This window comes from Lonchura striata, chromosome 15 (genome assembly GCF_050655825.1).
Source record: "Lonchura striata isolate lonStrDom1 chromosome 15, ASM5065582v1, whole genome shotgun sequence".
In the NCBI taxonomy this organism is placed as follows: Eukaryota; Metazoa; Chordata; class Aves; order Passeriformes; family Estrildidae; genus Lonchura; species Lonchura striata.
In genome coordinates, this window is record NC_140717.1 from 9,905,586 (window position 1) to 9,926,392 (window position 20,807).

At 39.6% G+C, this 20,807-nt stretch overlaps 1 protein-coding gene across 3 annotated transcripts; it reads right to left on the minus strand.

Annotated features, from left to right (window-relative positions):
- Positions 1-200: 200 nt before the first annotated feature.
- On the minus strand, positions 201-20,762 carry GOLGA3 (golgin A3). 3 transcript variants are annotated; one of them, XM_021544494.3, is made up of 24 exons: positions 20,635-20,762; positions 18,632-18,981; positions 15,696-15,854; positions 14,599-14,711; positions 13,429-14,120; positions 12,134-12,245; positions 11,435-11,741; positions 10,634-10,836; positions 10,268-10,405; positions 9,166-9,327; positions 8,031-8,399; positions 7,611-7,688; positions 6,391-6,654; positions 5,808-5,902; positions 5,432-5,648; positions 4,721-4,864; positions 4,134-4,331; positions 3,521-3,637; positions 3,153-3,292; positions 2,208-2,340; positions 1,890-2,012; positions 1,383-1,547; positions 1,019-1,179; positions 201-556 (listed from the first exon to the last, which is right to left on the minus strand). In XM_021544494.3, exons 2-24 carry the CDS (start codon positions 18,759-18,761, stop codon positions 349-351), a joined length of 4,428 nt encoding a protein of 1,475 aa, XP_021400169.3. In that variant the 5' UTR covers positions 18,762-18,981; positions 20,635-20,762; the 3' UTR covers positions 201-348. The 3 variants fall into 3 exon arrangements, with proteins under 3 accessions (XP_021400169.3, XP_021400168.3, XP_021400170.3); XM_021544493.3 differs by having other exon boundaries at positions 15,573-15,854; XM_021544495.3 differs by lacking the exon at positions 15,696-15,854.
- Positions 20,763-20,807: the final 45 nt, after the last annotated feature.

A 20,807-nucleotide genomic window follows, 5' to 3' on the forward strand; every position in this document is an offset into this window, starting at 1 on the left:
AAATTAACAGTAATTCCTTAACAAACTCACCTAGATTGAACAAGTACATGCTCGAAACCAGATGCTCCTCTTGACCTCATTTTAAATCTTCATCTCAATCTCTTACTAAACCCTCAAATGAGCTAGATTCACCACCTGGCAGTACCCAACATGACAGAATTGTTTCAAACAAACCCTTAGAATAGCACATTCTGCAATTACTATCCCATCAGTTTCTCAAATGAGTGCCCTTTGCTTCTATAAGCAAAAGCACAACTCTGAACACCATTTAAAAATGAAATAAATAATTTTTATAAAGATTTGTTTATATACTTAAAGCAATAGGAAGAAAGACAACTGATAAGGAGGTTATAGTGTCAAAGCTTCCTTGTCAGTAACACTACTATTCTCTTTCTTTTCATCTGCACTGGGAGTCTCCTGCTGGTCTGATGCAGTTGTAGGACTTGTAGAAGTAAGGTCCATTAACTTGCCCTCAATCTGAGTCCATGAAGACATTGATTCATGTACTGTAATGGTGTGTTCCTCCATCTGGCGCTGAAGGCTGTCCATTTCTTGCCTTGAATGTTTTGAGAACAAAAAAGCCAAAATTAGCAAGCAGAAAACTGACTGCTAAATGCAAGACCAAAAAGTTACTTTTCTGATTCTTTATGCCTACTCCGAGACTACCTAAAATATAGCTGTACACAAGAGAGAGAGAGGGAAATCTACAAGAAGCTTAGAAACTGTCTTAAGAGCAAAACAAATACAATGTGCTTAATAAAAAAATATTGACAGCTAGTTTTGATTTTTTTTCTGCTGTGTACAATTCAGGATGGACATTTTGTTTAGCTTATTGTAAAGTCTTCTTTCATTACGGCAATGACCATATAAGCAAACACAATCACAGAACATCCTACTGTTCTAAATGTAGTCCCAATAAAGAATTATTTCTACAAATCCTGTTTTCCTCATGGTGGCAGCTGGTTTCCTGAAAACATTTTTAAGATTCCTTAATATGGTTTAAAATAACAGGCCATACTTTAATTGCCGGAGGCAGCTGTTCAGATTCTTTAGAGGCTCCTTGCTCACAGCTGTTGGTTTCAGCAGTTCTTCCAGCAAGGCAGCAGGCACCGGACAATCAGGAATCTTGACTGGAGTCACTGGATTGGAAGAGTTATTCTCACTTTTCAGTTCTTTCCTCTGGTTAAAGGAAAAAAAGGAGTCAGAAACACGATTTTATTTCATCAATATAATTTTTCCCATCTAGAAAGAGCCTCACATCACACTACTGGTGCACATCTGCACTAAGGAGCAGGAATCACAGGACATTCATGTTAGGTTATTCAAGAGCATTAGCAGAGAACTTTCCTGTACTTTACAACGTGTTCTTTCTATTTAAATACCTTCTTCATCTTGCCATGCTTCAGGTCCAACTTCAGCTGCTGGTTTTGCTGCAGCAGTGACTTCATGCTGTTCTTCAGTTCAGTCACTTTAGCCTGCAGCATAAACTTATCCTTCTGAGTTGCTGACAGGTCTTCTTTCACCATCTCCAACTCAGTCTTGATGTTCTAAATGGGAGGAGAATCAGTGTGATGTAGAGAAACAGCATAAAAATTCCAGCCAACCAATGTTTTTATAATATTATCAGTTTCCAGAGGGAACTAGAAGAAAAACACAACAGTGCTGTTTGAAACAAATTTGCCATGGCAGAAAATCAGATGTTAGGTTAAAAGAAAGTCAGGAGCCTATTTTAATGGCTCCTGGTTGAAGAAATACAAAGGTAACAGCACAGTCAAAATTAAAATTCAACAAAAAGTGTAAGTATGCTTAAAAAAAATAAGAATATAGTTTTAATTATCCCCCTACAGCAATCAAAATTTCAATCCATTAGGAGTCGCTTGATTAAATACCTGCAAGACAGCTTGTATCCCTTCCAACTCCTTGTGGCTGCGTTGTTCAGTCATGTCCAGCTGCTGCTTAAGTGTTTCAATTTCTCTTTCTTTTCGCTCTACTTCCCACTTCAGGTCTTCCACCTACCAGAGGAAAAACAAAATTTAATTGGAATTATCTACAGTGCAATCAACCACAAAATCTGAAATGTATTCTTATGTCTCATAAAAACCTTCTTAAGAAAACCTAACAAAACTTTATTAAATATGCTGAATTAAAGACAAAGTCATACAATGCAATAGAAATACAGCTAAACACAGGAAGTGTTCACTTTTTACCTCTTGGCTTACTAGAGGCTGTTCACTAAGTTTGTCATCCAGGTTTTTCTGAAGAACTTGGAGCTGAGATCTGGCTTCTGCCAGCTCTTGCTGGAACTGAGATACCTCCTGGGAATGTTTTTCATCCTCTACCCTGCACAGCAAGATTAACAGACACAGCAGTTACTCAATCTGTTCTTTAAAACAAGAACTTCACTGGGTTAGCCAGTCAACTATAAATGACATGACTGTGCATGGAACCTGCATTAATTACAGCTACAGTTAATTACAACTTTGACTGATGGCTTTGCCAACATATTCATAGGGCAAGAGTTAGATCACAAGAAGATTTTATTAAAGATATGTATAAATTTTGAATATTGAAAAAAAATTTATGCAATTCTTGAGCATCACTAATATTCCAATTACAAACAACAGATTATGCAGCCAAAAACCCAAACACCCATCTGCAATTTTGCTTTGTTTTTGGAGGAATAGGGTTAAGTTTATATCCTACATTTTCATGTAGGTCTGAAAATATTTTATAATTTAAGTAAAAATTTAATGTATGAGCAAACTGAATTTTAATACATTGTGAAACATAGGCAATAATCAAATTAATTCTCTATGTAGTTCCTCAGGGATGTAAAAGAGAAAAGTAATAGTATATATCAAGTGTTAATCCTTACTAGCAATGTGAAATAGTAGAAGTGTGTGGTGAAAGTGAAAAAAAAAAAAGCAAATAGTGAAGCCTAAAAACAGTGTACCTCAGGTCTAACTGAATTAAAAAGAGAGAAAAATGCAGGTATTTGCCCAGAATCCAAACAAGCATCCATGGTCAGGTTCTGCTGAGGAACATAATTCAACATAATCCACCCCAAAGGGGCAAGCCTAAAAATTCACTAATGTATGGCTTTTTCAGAGGATTTGTTTTAATTACTGGTTTTTTTTGAGACATTTACTTACTGCAGCTTGTCCACCTCAGCCTGCAGGGCCTGGACCAGCAGCTCCTTGGCGTGGAGCTCCTTCTTGATCTCGCTGAGCTCCAGCATCGCTGCCCGGTGGTGTCGCCGGTTATGGGCTGCATCTGCTTTGGCTGCTGCTTCCTAACAGGACAAAAGGATGCAATTTTACTTTGTTTTTCCTCTGCAAGTGAATCATATAGGGAGCTTAACATAGCACACAACAGAGGAGACATCATCTGATCTTTCAGCCCCTACACATCCTGACAAACCCCCTGCAGGAAGCAGTACATTACAAAACAGATTTCATTTCAATATACTTTTTAAATAGCTTTAAATCACTTTGTAAGTAAATAAAAGATGAGCCATTACCTGCTTCTGAAGGTCTTTAACTTTTAGCTTTTCCTTCTCTAGGGAAGCCTGTAAAGCTTGAATAAGTTGTTGCATTTGCTGATCCTCTTCCTCCTTCCGCTTTAGGACTGCCTGAACCTGTAACACATCACAAAAACAAATACAAATGCACGCTTTGTGTGGGCTCGCTGGGAGTAGAGAAAATATAAACAGAAGCCAGTGCAGGGATTGCAGAACAACTCCCTGCTGTTCACTGATCACTCTTTCCACACAGTACCTTCAACCTTACAAGCAGCTATGGTTAAATGGTAGCTCATTGCCTATGTCCACATGAATATACTACTACTGGAATAAAAAATATTTATCTCAATGAATCCATATACAACACAAATTGATTAGGTATGTTCCTACTACCTACACTTTCACTATTGCAAATATTGTAGTGCAATTTTATTAATTTTTCTTTTCTAAAGAAAACTCTGTTTAGTGCCAAGTCCCATTTCTGATCTCTTGTTCAATCCCCATATTGATGCTGCTATGCAAAACGTGGGGGAGAGAGCTGGAGAAAATGCACCAACTTTGTATCACATGAGCCAATTCCCTTCTGAAGTTATTACATCAAAAAGTCAAATACCTGTAGATTCAGCTGTACCAAGTCTGCCTCTCTTTTTGCTAATGCTGTTTCAAGGATATTATTGTGTTCCCGCAAAGCAGCGTTGGACTGGCTGAGACCAGTAAGTTTTCCACGTTCATGTTCCAGTTCAAGGGCCAACTTCTTATTCATTTCTTCTAAACGTTTTATCTTCTTCCTGAAGCCTCTAGATTCCTGAAGCTATAGTCAAAGAAAAACACAGATCAAACAAACATAACCAAACAGCTTCAGGCTACTATCACAAAAAAATTGTCAGTTACTGTTGTCCCAGTAGTTCCAAAAGCTAATGGTTCATGTATCCTCACTGTCTCATGACCAGACACAGCTGATATCTAATACAGGAACCACTCTTCTCTCTCATCTCCTTTCCCTGTAGGACAATGATTCATGGAACCACAAAGAACCAGCACAAGGCAACAAAATTTGCAAGTACCACTGACATGATGTTTCCTACCCATGATTCTGAATTTTCTCCACTGTTGGAATAAAATTTTGGAACTAAAGTTTTTCCCTGTCTCTCAGGCACTTTTTACTGTCATATACCCATTCAAACAAATTCAAGCAATCACCTCATCCTCAAGTTCCAGCACTTTCTCTCTGTATTCTTCAAGCTCCTGGCTGGTCAGTGAAATCACTTCTTGCAACTCTTTTTCCAGCATCAACTTACTGCTGCTCACAGCTTGCAGTTCTGTCTTCAGAGCTTGGATCTTCTCCTGAAGACAAAGAGGTCACATGTGATTAGTGCATCACCCATCTTAAGGAATCGCTTCTGCTTTGGTTAAAAAGCCTGCTTCTCTAGCAAATAGAAACAAGGTGCTAGTGTTTAATTTAAAGGTCTTGCTCAGAGCTTTCCACCTCTGCATCCAGCTACTGCTGTTGGTGTATTTGATGTCTTGCTCCGTTGGTTCAAGAAATTGGAGCTTCCCTTAGTAAATTAATTTTCTTATTACAGGCCTAATATATATAAATAGGCTATGGCTACCTTGAAAAACTTTTAGCTGTCAATGACAAAAAAGCAGTAAGAGTTAGAATCTTGGAAAACTTTCAAATACTAACCCTTAAAAAAATTAAACAATTCCAACAATAAAAATTTAATCAATAAATCTAGCTTGCCAAATCACGTCTCTCAAATATAGTTAAAGAAATTCTCAGTGCTCAGAACCCTGACACCATGTTCTTATCTAGCTTTATTTTCCAAATATTTTCATCACTTCAGGATGAAATAGTATTTCAAGACTTACAGCTCTGTCTTTGTACAATGTCAAAGGATATCTGCATACCTGAGCAATCTGGTCATTCCCACCATCAGTGATTTGTGCTTTTAGTTTGCTCAGCTCTGCCTCAGCAGATTCCTTTGCAGTAAGAGATTCCTGTAGCCTCCGACTGAGAATGCTGACTGCATTCTCATAGGCTTTGTGTTTTGCTTTCATCTCTTTCTGAGCACTCGTCAGGTCTGACCCAAGACGCTTCATTTTCTGTTTCTGCTCTGTAATGGCCCTGGTGTGAAAGAAAAAGAAAACACCAGGTAAAAACAAAAGCTGTTTGACAAACAGTACTAGAAGATTAATTTTTCACAACCCAACAAAATCCAACATCTGAAAGCCAAATATGAAACACAAATGCTGTAGTTTTAGTCTGTGCTAGAAGAACACTTACTTTTTTGCTTCTTCTTGCATTTGTTCTACTTGTTGTTTTAATGCCTGATTTGCCTCAGCAAGAGATTCCATTTGTTCCTTATCGAACTGCAAAGACTTAACAGGAAGAAAAAGAAGACCCATGAATGTAAGAACAAAAGCATGTTTGCTGTGTATGTTTGATTATAAAAGAAAAATAACAAAATTTCAAAATTACTTCCATCTCTACATCTAAATTGCTCTCCAGTGCTCCATATTCTCTTTCCCTTTTATTTTCTCTAATTCTTTGCTTTGGGGCCACCACTGTTAACACATATGAAGAGTGCTTGGATTTTGTTCTCAGATGGAGTTCACTTTAGGACCAAGGAAACTGTTTCCACATCAGTCTTCTATCACTCCTGTAGCACTTCTCCCCGCTTATTTACATGAGACGTTATTAAGCAGTCATGCATTTACAGAATTTTGGTAGGTATATGTTGAAATGTCTAGACTCTTTTAAATATATAACCAAGAACATTAACTTGCAGGTGGTCATTCTGTTTCTTTGCAAAGTTAACAGAAACAGCAGTGTATCGTGGATGTAACACTCCTTATACCTTCCATACCTGCAGGCGTGTTTCCATATCATCTCGTTCTTTCTGCACTGACTGGAGGTGATTTTCTAGTTCCACCATCTGCTGGTGAACCTGAGATACTTCCTTCTGTAGTTTTGAATGCTCAGATTCAAGTGAGTGTTTCTCAGCTTGGATTTTCAGCAGCTCTCGTTTTATCTCCTTCAGCTCTGAGTCCAGCCGCTTCTTTGTAGCTTTCAGCTCACTGATGAGCTGGTCCTTGGAACTCGCATCTCTTCGATAAGCTTCCACCATGACCTTGCACACAAGAGTTTCAATGTCACTTCTGTTTCAGCTTTGAAAACTTTTGACTAATTTACTAGAAAATATTTACTGATATTATTTTCATTTGAGTGGGTGGGGGTGTCTTACAAACCAGCATCAGCTTCTGTAAGATATTTACTCTGCTTCAAAGGATTTTTTGCAAGATCAGATATCAAATAACAGTTCATGTTAGTTTATTAAATGAAACACCTTAGTGTTCTCTGCAATAAGGAGTACTCTTCTTCACATTCTTTATGGAAACTGCATTGTGTGTCATTTTTAAAAACCAAACTAATTGTAAAATATTAACCATCCTATCCTACACACATAATTAGCAACTTTTGCTGTGAGAAGAGGGCATAACTATGACTGACAGTTTAAACAGCCTTCCCAAACTTAAACATAACAAGCTAAAACAAACTTTGACATTAGGTTAATAAGCAATCAAGCAGCAAATTAATGGTGCCACCTTATAAATAAGACACATATATGTGCAACACTAATGACATATCCATTTCAAATTACTGTTTCAAAACTGTGTAAATTCAGAATAAAATTTGCAGTAAAGCACTTATTTACCATCTAATTACTGAAGCAAATATTATTTTTCAAAGCTGCAAGGGAATGACAATGTTTGAAGATTTACATGAGTGCTTTTGCAAAAGCAAACCTAATCAACAAATCAAAGAGAGATTTTCCATGGAGGATCACTTGGCAAAGGCCAAAGCTCTATCAAAGCATACATTTGTTGGTGGATCAGCTTTCACATTAGTTACAGATAGAAATTCAACTGAAAGTTATACAGTTTCTGTATTTTAATGTCACAAAGTTCTGTGATACAAATAATAGATTTAAATATCTTCAAAACCTCCCCAGAAGTACATGCTTTCACTGTAAAAAAAAATGTATTCCTTGGTTTAGGTATCTGAAATTTCTTTGTTTTTACTTACCTTTTGCTGCAGGAACTGTTCTTTCACTTTTTTAAGCTGTTTTTTGAGGCTAGCATTTTCTTGTTGCAGATTTTCCACCTGCCAGAGGGGGAAAAAGCAAACACTGCTTTATGTACCAAATGTCATATTACACCTGATTTCTTCGGTGAGCTTATCTGCCTGATTTGTAACAATTGCCTAATCTAACAAGGATGCTGTTTCTGACTAAGCATCTCAGTGGTTAGATAACACAACATTTTCTACAGAAATACATTCACCAGGTCACCACACTGGGAACCAAATTATGGCATAAGAAAGATGTTTGGCCCATAGTGCCACAGAAGAGAGCACATTACAAAATTACTACCCCAACTGTGACCTGTACTCCAAATTATTGTTAAATAATAAATAAAGCTGGTAAGATTTCAGAAAAATCATTACCTGGCTTGACTTGACTGCCATTTCTTGCTTCAGCTGCTCCAAGATTTGTGATGTTACTTCTGTATCTTCTCCAAGGCGTGTTGCCCCTTCATCAAGTTGCTCTTTACTTGCTTTTGCTGCCTGCAGAGCCACCTCCAACACAATCTTTTCGTTCTGCAAATACTGGATTGTGTCGTCTTTAGAAGCAGCATCACTCTGGAGCTCCTCTAGCCTGGCCTTCAGTTCATCATACTGTGTTTGCAGGTCATCCAGGGACTGCTCTTTGGTGTGCAGTGTCTCTTGGGTTAGAGTCAATTGCTTCATCAGGTTGAGGTGTTCTTGCTGCAAGGATTCAAGCTGCAGCTCTCGCTGATGCAAAGTCAACTTGGCCTGATGGGAAATATTTTTAAGATTAAATTAATATAAAACAAAGGTTATCTTTTCAAAGGCACTCTAGTCAAAATCAAGTATTATAATTAATACTTTAGCCTCTAGGAGAAAATAACAGAAAGTGAAAATATTTTTTAACTTTCCTAGACCACTCATATTTACTCTGTTAATTGTATCCACCGCCTTGAGCAGCATCTGTTACCTTACAGGATAAGCAATGACCAGAATGACAAACCTAAAATATTTATAATATTCACTGCATTCAGAAGTTTTACTTGAAAAATGCGTCCACAGAACATGCAGGTAAATTCAGCATTATTAATAATACCATATCATTACATGGTATATAGTACTGAGCTATCACATACTTCATGTCACTGCAGCCCTTGACATGCTGCCTGCATAAGGTTAAAGCAGGACTCTGCAAGTGTAAATGTAAGTAATGATATCCTGACTGCTTAACAACTTTGACCATGGATCTGTGGTTCTTGTCTATACTTAAATAATCACATACTGAATTCACTAAAAAATCCCCAGCATCTGTCAAGACAGTAGTTATAACATTTTTAAAAAGTATTATTACTGACATGGTTGGAAATAAAGCCTTTTCACCTGGAACAGAATGATTTTAGTATGCACTTCATTTTTGCAGCAATCTTTCAGGTTTCAAAAAGAAGTTTAGAGCTTGGTATCTATTTACTATTGCTTTTTCTACCAAACAAATATTTCCCTTGGAATTCTGGGAAGTTGATTAACAAGAGTCTACCTGTTCCAATTCTTGCTCCAATGTTGCTGCAGAATCAGCCATTTTCTGAAGTTGTTCTTTCTCATCCTCAAACTCCTCTAGTTTTCTCTGCAAGTCTTCTTCCACCATGGTTTTAGCCTCCTGGATCTGCATGAAGGCAGCTTCCTGATCTAACATGTCAGCCTGCATAGAAAAAGCATGGAATCAACTTCTACAGTTCCAATGGAGGGGAAGGAGCGGGAAAAAGGAAAAAAAAATAGGAAAAGAGAAAAATAAATTATCAAGAAAATTTGTAGAGGAAAAACACAAAAATAATTCTGATGTCTGCCTTACACACCTGTATGCCTTTACTGAAGTCACTCATTCCTATACTTAAAATACCTTAGAATAATAGTGAATGTCCTGCATACTTGTGACAATCTGAATGCCTATTAAATAACACCCAGTCCTTTCTCAGTTGACATGAAGAAAAAGAATCTTTATTAAAATGAAGATTTTGGGAAAATTCTAAACTAAAAGGGATTCCTTGGATGCTGTAGCTACTCAGGAAACAGGCCTGTCATTTATACAAGCTGTCAGTAACACTGTAGATGGGGTGCTTCCACTAACCTGAATTTTACTCTCCTTTGAGACTCAGAAGCTGAAAATCAGAGGATTTTAAGGTTCTAAGAGCTTTGGAAGTGACTGTACTGCACTTCAGATTTTACCCAACTTTTCTTACTGGAGGGAAGGAAGGACAAACCTGATTACTGAGCAACTTCACACACTTAAAAAGCACATTACTGATTTAGATTAATTTCCATTTAAGTTTCCTCTTGAATAAGTTCATGGATGGGCAAAGGACAGCATTTACATTTGCCTTCAAGGTTCAATTAAAAACAAATACCAGAACTGAAAATTCAAGCATCATCTTTGAATGGGAAATACATGGCTTTGTTCCCTCTAATTGTTCATAATGCCATGCAAATTTATTTGCTCTGAAATATTTACTACTTTTATAATGCAGGATTTGAACCAATTCATACAAATTCTATATTATTTTGCCAAAACAATCTTGATTTTGCAAAACATAAATACACAACCCAGACAGAACTTAACTCACAAAAACCATCAACAACCATACCTCAATATTTTGTAGTTGTGCTGCAATACGTTCCTTTTCTTTAATGGACCTGTGCTGGGTTTCAGTCAGCTGCTGAGACAGGGCCACATTCTCTAGTTTGAGATGTTCCAACATCCCTGCTTGAGTCATCTGCCCAGCCTAAAGGAAGGAAAAAAAAACCACAGATAATACCAACAGAATTTAAGAGTTTCAGGAAAAAAAAAACAACAAAAAAAAACATGTTGAAACTGTGAGTGCCTTATTCCAGTTACTGCTTTCATGACACTCATCCAGTCAGGCCACTGTAGAAGGCCACTAGGTTGTCCTGTGGATAAAACTGACAAAAAAGAGATTGTCAGTTCTCCCATATGCAATAAATCACAATACCTGTATATTGGCCATCTCACTCTGCAGCCTGACACGGGCCTCCTGGGCCAGGACCAGCTGCTGCTGGTACCACTGCCTCACATTTTGGAGAGATGTGATTTCTGTTTCAGATGCCTTCAGCTTGTTGGTCAGTGTGGTCCGTTCCAGCTGCACCTTCTGAAGCTGGGTCTGCAAGGAAGCCAACTGCTGTCGCAGGTCATGAACTAGAAAAACAAAAATAAAGAACTTGGACTAACACACCCCATTGTGCTATTTTTATGCACACTTTTTCAAGGATTATAGCTGTATTTGTAATTTTATCTATTTCTCCTTAACTGTTGAACAAAAGCACATATGCCTAATTATATAAAGATTGGTTTTTCCTGCCAAAGTGCTAGAATCCAAAGTACCAGGTCATAAGAAGAATAAAATTAAACTGAATTAATCACTTCTGTAAGCATTCACAGTTCCTTAGAGGCAGAAAACATGAACTAACTAAACATCAGGAAGTAGGTGTCCTGGCATGTAGAGTCATCATTACAAATACGCATTTGTACAATTTTCCAAAAAAACAACCAGGCCACTGTCTGGACTAAATATTTATGCCTCCCTCTCCAGGCTGGCAGTGGCAGCTTGCAAACTGTGACACTTCTGTGACACAAAATCAAAACCAAACATCTTAAAATTGAGGCCATTTTATTAGTATGATATCAAATAAACACAAGTTTGAATTTCTTCTTCTTCTTGGACTTCAGAATGAAGCTGAAATAAAATTATTTATGGAACAACAAATTTTAAAGACTGACATTTTCATCATCCCACCTGTACTGTCTCTGGTGAGAACATTTTTTTGCATATCTTCAACCTTCTGCAGGAGTCTCTGGTACTGCTCCTCTGCTAACTGCAAATCATTGTTTGAAGAAGCCAAACTGGCATTCTTTGCTTCCAAGGCATTTTGCAGGTCAGCCATTGCTCGTTCCAGATCCCAGCAAGACTGCTTTAATGTGGCCACTTCTGAGCTCAGGGATTCCTGCTTCTGCTGGCTGCTTTGGCTGTGCTCCATCTGTGCCTGAAGCTTCATGTTCAAAGCTGCAAGTTGGGCTTGTAGCTCAGTCTTCTCTTTTAGAGCCTGAATGTGTCCACAAAATCAAAATGAGAAAATCTATTAGTGGCTGACTAAAAAAGATGCCCAGCAAAGTGGCTTTGACAAGGAGGCACAAAGGAGGTGCCTCTTGCACTGGAACTGAGATTTCCCATCTCTCTGTCCTTATCTCAACCCATGAGCCTTTCATTGTTATTTCTTCTCTTCCCTGACCAGCTGAGGAAGGGAGGGACTGAGCAGCTTTGGTGAACACCTGGCATCCAGCCAGGGTCAGCCCACCACAGCATTCTTGTAAAGTACCTAATTTAACAATGTTTTTACAAAACACAAATCCACAAGTAATGAGCAAGAGGTTCTTGAAAATTTATTAAAATATTATTTTGATTTGCTGAATACAGAATTCCAAATTCATTTTCTACCTGATTAGCTTCTAGTGAGAGTGCTTCTAGTTGCCCTTCAAGTCTCATCTTCTCCTTCATAACCTGCAGCATCTCGTCATGAGTTCCTGCGATAGAGCTTTCCATAGAAACACTGCAGACAGAGACAACATAAGCACAGTTACAGGGTTAGAATACAAGACTTGTCTACTTGAAGAAAAGTGGCTCTGAAATTAAGAGGTACTTGGAATCCGTACGGTTTAGGCTGTTTGACATTTTTTCTGGTTTATGACAGATTCAGACCACAGTGTAACAACCTCTGATAAAAAGAGAAAGAAATTATATTCATGCTACGTTTTTATACTTTAGTTTCCTGTACTTGCAGCAACTAGAACCTAGTGTGGCACCATATATTTGCTATTTTTCAGAACTGCAATCACTGACTTCATCATATTTTGTATTTAGAGATCCCATTTTAAGCAGACAACTGGACATGATGGGATCACAAAACCTTCACAATTATAACTGTCTGCTTTAATGTGCCTGGGACATGCCATCAGCTGCTGCAAAAGAAGGAATAAAGGTATTTGGCATAAGGGATTCCTTATGCTGATTCCTTGCTGTACAGCTACGGCATCTGGAGAAAAATATCTTTTCTCATTACCATAGAAATAAATCTAAGCCAGAATAATCAACAACTGATTGCACACCTCAACATATTTGGACATGACACTTTATTCCAATAAAGCAGGGGGAAGTAATTTCAAAAGTAGGACATATAAAATACGCATCTGCAGAAAACTGATAAAAAGCACACATTGTTAAGGGCTTCACCAGTTATGCACTAGCTTTCTGAATCAGACCTGTCATATGCACATAAGCTTGGGAAACTAAATCTCATTCTCAAAGGGCTGAAGAGGATAAGATATCTAGGACAAGACTCTTGGCATTTCTTAACTATGTGAGGTCTGAAAGGTACATGCACAGATTATGAAAAAGATAACACTAAATATCATTGAGACAGTCAAGTCTATACTTTCAGACTTTATAGACAAAGGCTCATGAGCGATTCAGTGAATGAAGTCTTTCTATACAGACAGAAACAACTGCTTGCAGTACATTTAACACAGCCAGTGGCAAAAATATCTTTCTCTAAAGATATACTTAGCAAATAGGTACTGAAGTGAAGCAACCTCTCAGATTCTTTTAGAATTTGTAAGCTATTAACAGACTCAACAACAGGGTAAGTTAAAACTGGATCTGAAGTTAGTAGGAGAGAAAAATAATAGGCTGCCTATTCCAAGAAAATATAATTAACTAACAATAGATATTCTTACCTGCTAGAAATACTGTCTCTCCTGCTCCGTACCTCTCCATTAACTTCTTGCTCTTGGGCCTGATGCTCCACTGCTGCAGCCTGCAGCACCTCACTGATGGAAGGAAATTGCCCCATTGCTTCAGGATGTATCTTCTGGCCATTTATTGTATATGGAGTATCCTGTTTGCCTTCTGCATTCTGTGAACTGCTATACAGCCCTTTCCCTGACACACTGCTGTAGGTAGAGCTGTCGCTCTCATTTCCATCCAGCCTCATTCCCACTTCACTCCCATCAATCTCTGAAATGCTGTCTCCTGCCAAGGAGGAATTCTCTACTCGATCATCCACGTCAGAGGGTAGACTGATCTCGGACACAACTGATGTTGGGCCACTTCTGCTTTGCATCAGAGCCCCCCCAGGTAAGTCAGTAGCCACAGAATTCCCAGTAGCATTTTGAGCAGCTGAATCTTCAGTTCTGTAATCAGCCAAGGACCGGATCTTGCTGGCCTTAGATTTTGAGCTTCTTCTTTCTTTTGAGGATGCTGGAAGTCCCAAGCTACCCAGCTTTGGCCCCCTGGGGACACTGGTCCGCAAAAAGGAGTATTCTTTTGTCATTGCTACAGTGCTGGCTCTTGGCAGGATTTCTGGATTTAACATCAGCTCAGGATCCAGGGTGCTGGAGGGACGGGCTTTGGATGTAGACTGACTCGACTAAAAGAAGCAAAGAGTCAACAATAAATTCTGAAATAGCATCCAAGACTTATTTTGCTGTAGCTTAAGATATTAAGCTCTATACTTTTACATTGATTCTAAACATACGTCCTTTCATAAACAAGGTAAATTATACCAGCAATCAACCCTATCAAGCTTCAGTACATAGATGTTGAAAAAGTTCATATGAGACTCCAAAAGGTAACTGAAAAATACTGGAAACTGAAAAATATAGGCAAAATTGAACATTTAGGTTACTTTAAATTTGGTGTCTGTTTCTTCCTCCCCTATTTTAAGTAGCACAAAATGGTACATTACTGATGAGGTAACAGAATCAAATCTTGCCCGTCCAGAAGGAAAAAATGTTTTCTCTCATTTCAGAAAACTACTGATTGTTTTAATTCAGGGAACAGAAATGGTAAAGTTTTCAAGCTTCTCAACAAAACACCATCTAGAAGATGAGTTGTGTGGTACTCACTCTTTCTTGGTGTCTCTTCACTCGGTATTGTTTGAGCTGTTCTTCCAGACGCCTTCTTGCCTGAAGTCTGATTTGTTCTTCATTTTCCAATGGCAGTGAAGACTCTACGGAGCCTGTAAGAGAAAGGAATCTTCAGTCAAACAGAAAACTCCAATGCAGATAAAAGGGATGCAAAAGGTAAAAACCCCTTCTACCATCAGCAACATGCTTCATGCTTAAGCAAGGAACAAAAGGAAAGCCCACTGACATGCACCTCAAATGACCCTCTTCAAATACATCCTTGTCTAAGCACTGATAAAGCCTGTGGACTTCCACTGCTCAGGTTGCAAATGCTATAGCTCCTCCACAGATGGAGGAGATGACAAGACATTAAAGAGCAAGGAAAAAAATATTGCTGTCACTTAATCTCACCTGTCCTGCATTTCTGATGGTACTAAAATTATAAAACTAAGCAAGACCTACATAGTCCACTCATTCCCTACAAGTAGTGGAAAATAGTTCCTTAGATATATTTTCTTACCTTTTATTAACTCACATTAAACCTTAACTCACATTAAACCTTTCCTGTAGTAAGGCTTCTAGACACCTTAATATAAAGACTTTCCCTTCTCCTCCCCTTCACTGATCTTCTTTTCTTTTTTTTCTTAGCTTAAAATCACCCGGTTCTGCTGTTCTTTTTTTTTAATGTCACCTGTTACTCCTAATAATCAAGAAGATTAGAATAGCTTCAGCCCCAGAAAGCATGAATTCCCCTCCAGCCAAGAGCCAGTTTTAAATGGTAAGGCATGTGCCTTAGCAACAGCAGAGGGTGGTTTACTGAAAGAAAATGAACTGCAGTTCTAAGTAAAAGTTTACTGCAAAAATGAAGTTTAGTTGAAGCTTAAATGATGTTACAGAAGTCCAGAGCCAGGCTCAGAGTAAGAAGCTTTATGCAGCAAGAGAAAGCAGGGGCACCACCATAAACAGATGCTTACACAATTCAGTTTCTTGCATGGGAAGACTTAGTTTGAGAGACTGCAAAGCTTCTTTTCTAAGAGCTATGCCCTCAGCACTAGTTCCCTGAGACTTCCTTAGGCTGTCATGGAAACCAGTCACACCTGGGGATGACTCTTCACCCTGCTCACTGCTGGTAGGATCAAAAGATCCAGGAGAGTCAAGGCAGAGTGACTCTGGCCCATTCTGGCAGGCATCCACTTTGCTGTTTATCTCCAGACTTCCCTCTTCATTTGGCACTTTGTTGATGTTATTACTGGTAGCTGGAAAAGAAAGTTTTACTGAGCTACAACTTCAAGCCACATAATTCATCTTCACAGCTCCACCCAAATACAATGCCACTACTGCCCTTACATTGTATGAATATAGAAACTTCTGACAGCAACTGGCAGGAGAAATTTCATAGAGGATTTTTGGTTCTTTTCTTGAAAAGACCATAACAAGTACTTTTCATTTGCTTTACTATGTTGCCCTCAAGCAGGACCTCAAAAGTCATCACAAAACATATCTTCAAAACTTCACAGAGGTTTTTAAAACTTGTTAGGTTTAGAAGCATGAAACACCGAGTGTAAGGAACTCGGAGAGACAATCTACTACAAGTAAGCCTCAGCAGCTGCAGGCCTGTGCTGAATGATTCAGCTCTTTGATGTGCAGCTGGGCACTGGGGAGAAAGCATCCACCATCCCGATTTCCAGCCTGGCCCAAGCAGTTTCTCAATTTTAAGCTGAGCTTACACTTTTTCAAATACGATATCTTCATCATAAGCACAGTAGAAAAGCTCATATGTATCAAAATAATGAACCTACCAATTAAAATGCAATTGAAGAACCACTTCAACACCAATTCTGTCCCCACTTACTAGTATTTTTCTTTTCCAGCAGGAAAAAACGCATACTCAAACCCAGATAAACATTTTACAGGTTTATACTCTGGATTTCTCACACATTTTATTTCACTTAGATGGGGACAACTAATATTTGTGAACCTGCTGTTGCAAAAAACCTGTGTAACTTTAAATTAATTACTATAGATCTCAAATGAGCAGAGCACTGAAACAACCACCGCCTTTCTGTTCATTCCCACACCACGTTATCACTGAAGTAACTGCAACTGGAATAATATGCAATTTTTTTTTCCTAAAGATGGTGGAAAATATTTAACATTTATGAACACAAAGTATTTGCAATTCCAAAAATCAAGTTCCCACTTCTGCAGTGCATCTTCCCTCAAGCCAGCTCAGTGTGAAACAGCATAGAGAAAACTGAATGAAGAAACTGAATTGGGGTAGAAATATAAAGCTTTCAGACTTAGGTTGCCAAAACCCATCAGCTCTAAGATTTGAATCAAAATACTTCTCAGTATCTTATTTGTCATGCAGATAACATTTCAGGCCATGCAGCCTTAATAATTTCTCTGATTTAGATCATCATGTCTTCACAAAAACAGCTGCAGGCATGATGGAAGGCGCGAGTTCAACAAGGATGTAAAGGACGACAGAGGGAAAGACTGCTTTTTAATGACTAACATTTTAAAACTAGAATAATGGCAAAACCAAATTTAAAATAGGTGTCAATGCTAAGAATAGTCACAAGAAGCCAAAAATAAGAAGACAGGTCATACATTCAGAAATATTGTTTCTGCCCATCTCAGAAGCTGCATCAGGTTTATACTTTATTCACATTTTTTCTTCCCAGCATTGAGTGGCATACATATAGCAAAGAGATGCTGGAGCAAAATTCTGGAGGAATGGTTTCCTGGCAACTTCCTGAGGCCAGGAGACACTCACAATCTAAACATTCCTTGAACTAAAGTGATTTATAGGCAGTAGTGTCAATATAGTTGCAGTCTTTTTAGAACAATGGTCAAGGAGATGAAATTAGAATAAAAACAGTAGAAAGATACACAATCTATATGTAAGCCACAATTCAACTGTCCAACACAAGAGATGACAGGAACGTGTGATCTCCCACTTCATAAAAGATTAATGAATCATCACCTAACGACACTCTACCACTCTGGTAACAGGCAGAGTAAGAAAAGCAAATAAAGTGTCAGAGCTGCCTCTCTGCTGCCTGTGACAAGGTGACAGACCTGTGGTACCAGAAGGACCCAGCCTCCTCACGTCACCTCCTTTCACATAAGGAACCATTGTGGTTTTGTGTACCTACGCAGCCACAATGTACACACCTCTCCACCCAGCCACCCCCACATCCAACATCTCCTCAGACTCCTGCCAGGAAAACATGGAGATTTCATTTCAGTGCAGGGAAAATACTTTGACAATGAAAGCAGTTAATACTGGAATAGGCAGGGAATAGGCTGATGAACCTCCCTCTACAAACACTTTCAGAGTTCAACAGGACAAGGCCCTGAGGATCCTGATCTTGCTCCAGAACTAGGTGTGCTCAGTGCAGCAGGTTGGACTAGATAACCTGCACAGCTCCCTTTCAACTCAAGTTTGATTTAATTATCTATTCAGACAGTGGACTCTAAATAGCTTCTCGTAAACAGCCGCATGATTATTTTATTATAGAGCTTGTCTACATATAAAAATTACTTTGAGATAAATTGTAGAGTACATGCCAGTATCTCTCTTTCATAAAGGGAAGCAGAGCCAGACATTTTGGGTTTTGCCTAAGTAATTTAATGTATTAGGAAGATTTCTCCTGCCAGAATAAAGTACTCCAGTCACAAGCTTACTCTGGAACAGTCATTTCAGAGCTGATCATTCTAGAGAGTTTCAGGTGTACACTCTTGGAAATATTATCTGAAGACAAACACCCTGAACAACAAATACTCACCTGACAGCTGATAGTATTTAAGTTAATAGTTTCATTTTGCTTTCAAAAGAACAAGCTGTATAGCTCAAAAAACAGTTATACATAAACACAGAGCTATAGACTTCACCAAACTTGCTTAAAACTGCTGTACAAAAAATTCCAGACCCCAAGGAAAATCTTCATCTGAACAATAACAGAGATGATTCTATAAAAGCCTGGGTACGGCTAGGAAATTATTTGGTACATTTTAAATAACTTACTGTTAATTTCATCTGTAGTAACCAGCTGTAACTTGGCTTTACAATCCAAAAGTTCTTCAGAGCTACTGGGAGCCCCATTACTGCTTCTGCTCTCCAAGTGAACATCCTGCTGGACAGATGAGGAGTCCATGGTAAAAATTATCCAGATCCCTGGAAAGTTCTTCTCAACAATTTGTCACCAAGTGAACTACCAAGTCCTGTTTCTCTCCATCAGCAAGAACAGCATCAAGTTGTCACACAAGAGCACAGTTCTGAGCTGTAGAGCTGTTGGTGTGCAGCAGGCAGCTGCTAACTCCACATCACGGAAACAGCTCGCAGCCACAGTCGTAATCACCAAGGAGCTGCATCCTCTAGAAACAAAATGTAGTGCATTTGCAAACATTTACAAACATAGAGCTCTTAATATATGAGTTAAAAATAAAGTAGTTCCCACAGACAGAACCAGGACATGGTAACAACAGGGACAATGAAATACAACCAAGAATCCAGCTCAGGGGATAAAAAGTGATCTATTTATGCTCACTATTTTAGTAGCAATGATACACTGCAGAAGGATGCAACAGATATTTTGCAAGACAGCTGATTTAGAATCATTGTCCCTTTTAATGGAAAGACCTCTTTGGCCTCTGCTTTAAGAACAAAGCCAGTAACAGAGTAGTATCCTCCTCTGTATATACATGCAAACATACCACCTATTTAACTTAAAGGAATGAGCTTCAATATATTTTGTTAAAATGAAGTACGGAATTCAGATTTAACATTTTAAAAATTAAATTACATCATTACTGTTTACTTGTCTGCAGAATAACAAGTATGAATCATTGTACAGACTCTGAACTACTTATTACAGCACAAGCTGGCAGTCAGAACATGGCCTGGATTGCAGCTCAACATTGCCTTCTCCTGTGACCAGCCAAGAAAAGGATTTGCAAACACACTTTATGGAATTTGCAAATGATTCTTCAGGTATTCAGATCTAACCTCTGAATACCTAATCTAACCTCTGGGGTGCGGGGGGTGATGGGGGAGTGTTGGAGGATGTCAAATCAGGAATATTTTGACTGCATTTTTACATGAACAGAAACACTTAACAACATTCCTTCCATCTCTTCAGGGAGCACTTGTGTAACTGCTACTGTGCCACACTGCCCTGGTCACCCTGCAACACCACCATCACCTCCAAAATCTTACTGAAGCAGCAAACAGCTCAGGACACACAACAAAATACGGTTATGTAGGTGATCCTTACAGAGGCGAGCTGTGAAGGAGCCAGAAACCTGCAGCACCTTTCCAACGGGAAATCTCCCCCAAACAAAAATAAAAATTAATACCTTCACTATGATTTCTTACTAATTTTTAAAGATTTTCAGTATAATAAAGCTTTCAATAAAACTCTTAGAACTGCCACTGTACAGCAAACAGCTGCTACGTGACAGGTTTCCAAAAGGAATCACAGACAAAAGGCAAGATTTTGGGTCCTTACACCTTGTCAAAATCCAGCCACCCGGACATGGTTTGTTGTCCTTGTCATAAAACGCATTTAAATGATCAAAGTGATGAAGAATGGCTTTCTCCTGTACAACCCATTCCCAATATTAAACGCTGGAGTATTCTGGCCTCCGCGTCCTTTCGTATCCCTGCGCTGCGCACAAGCACACACACAAATGTAGGCACGCCACGAGAACACAGCAAAGAGCCCACAGGGAAAGAGCTGTACGCAGACACCGATTTTGCTTGGAACACGACAAGTCATGCGACAACGGGTCGCGGTCACACACCGGGGAGGCACCGGCAGACACGGCCGAGGGTCTCCGGCCGGGCACGTCCCTGGGCGCCGGCAGGAGCAGCGGGAGGCCGGGGCCGCAGCCCACGGAGCCGGGCCGGGCCGGGCCGGGCCGGGCCGGGCCGGGCCGTTGGTTCCCCGTTCCCCGGCGCACCCCGCGGCCTGCAGCGGCCCCCGCCCCCCGGCCCGAGCCGCCCCCATCCCGGCCAGCCCCGCAGACCTGAGGCCGCCCGCCCGGCGCCGGCCCGAGACGTGGCGCTGCCCGCGCGGGAAGGGGCGGGCGGTGCAGCGCGGTTCTCCCTCCGCCGCCGGCCCGGCGCTGCCGCCGCTGCCGGGCGCGGCCCCGCGGGGCCCCACGGCTCTGCGGCCCCCGCCGCGGCCCCGCCGGGCACA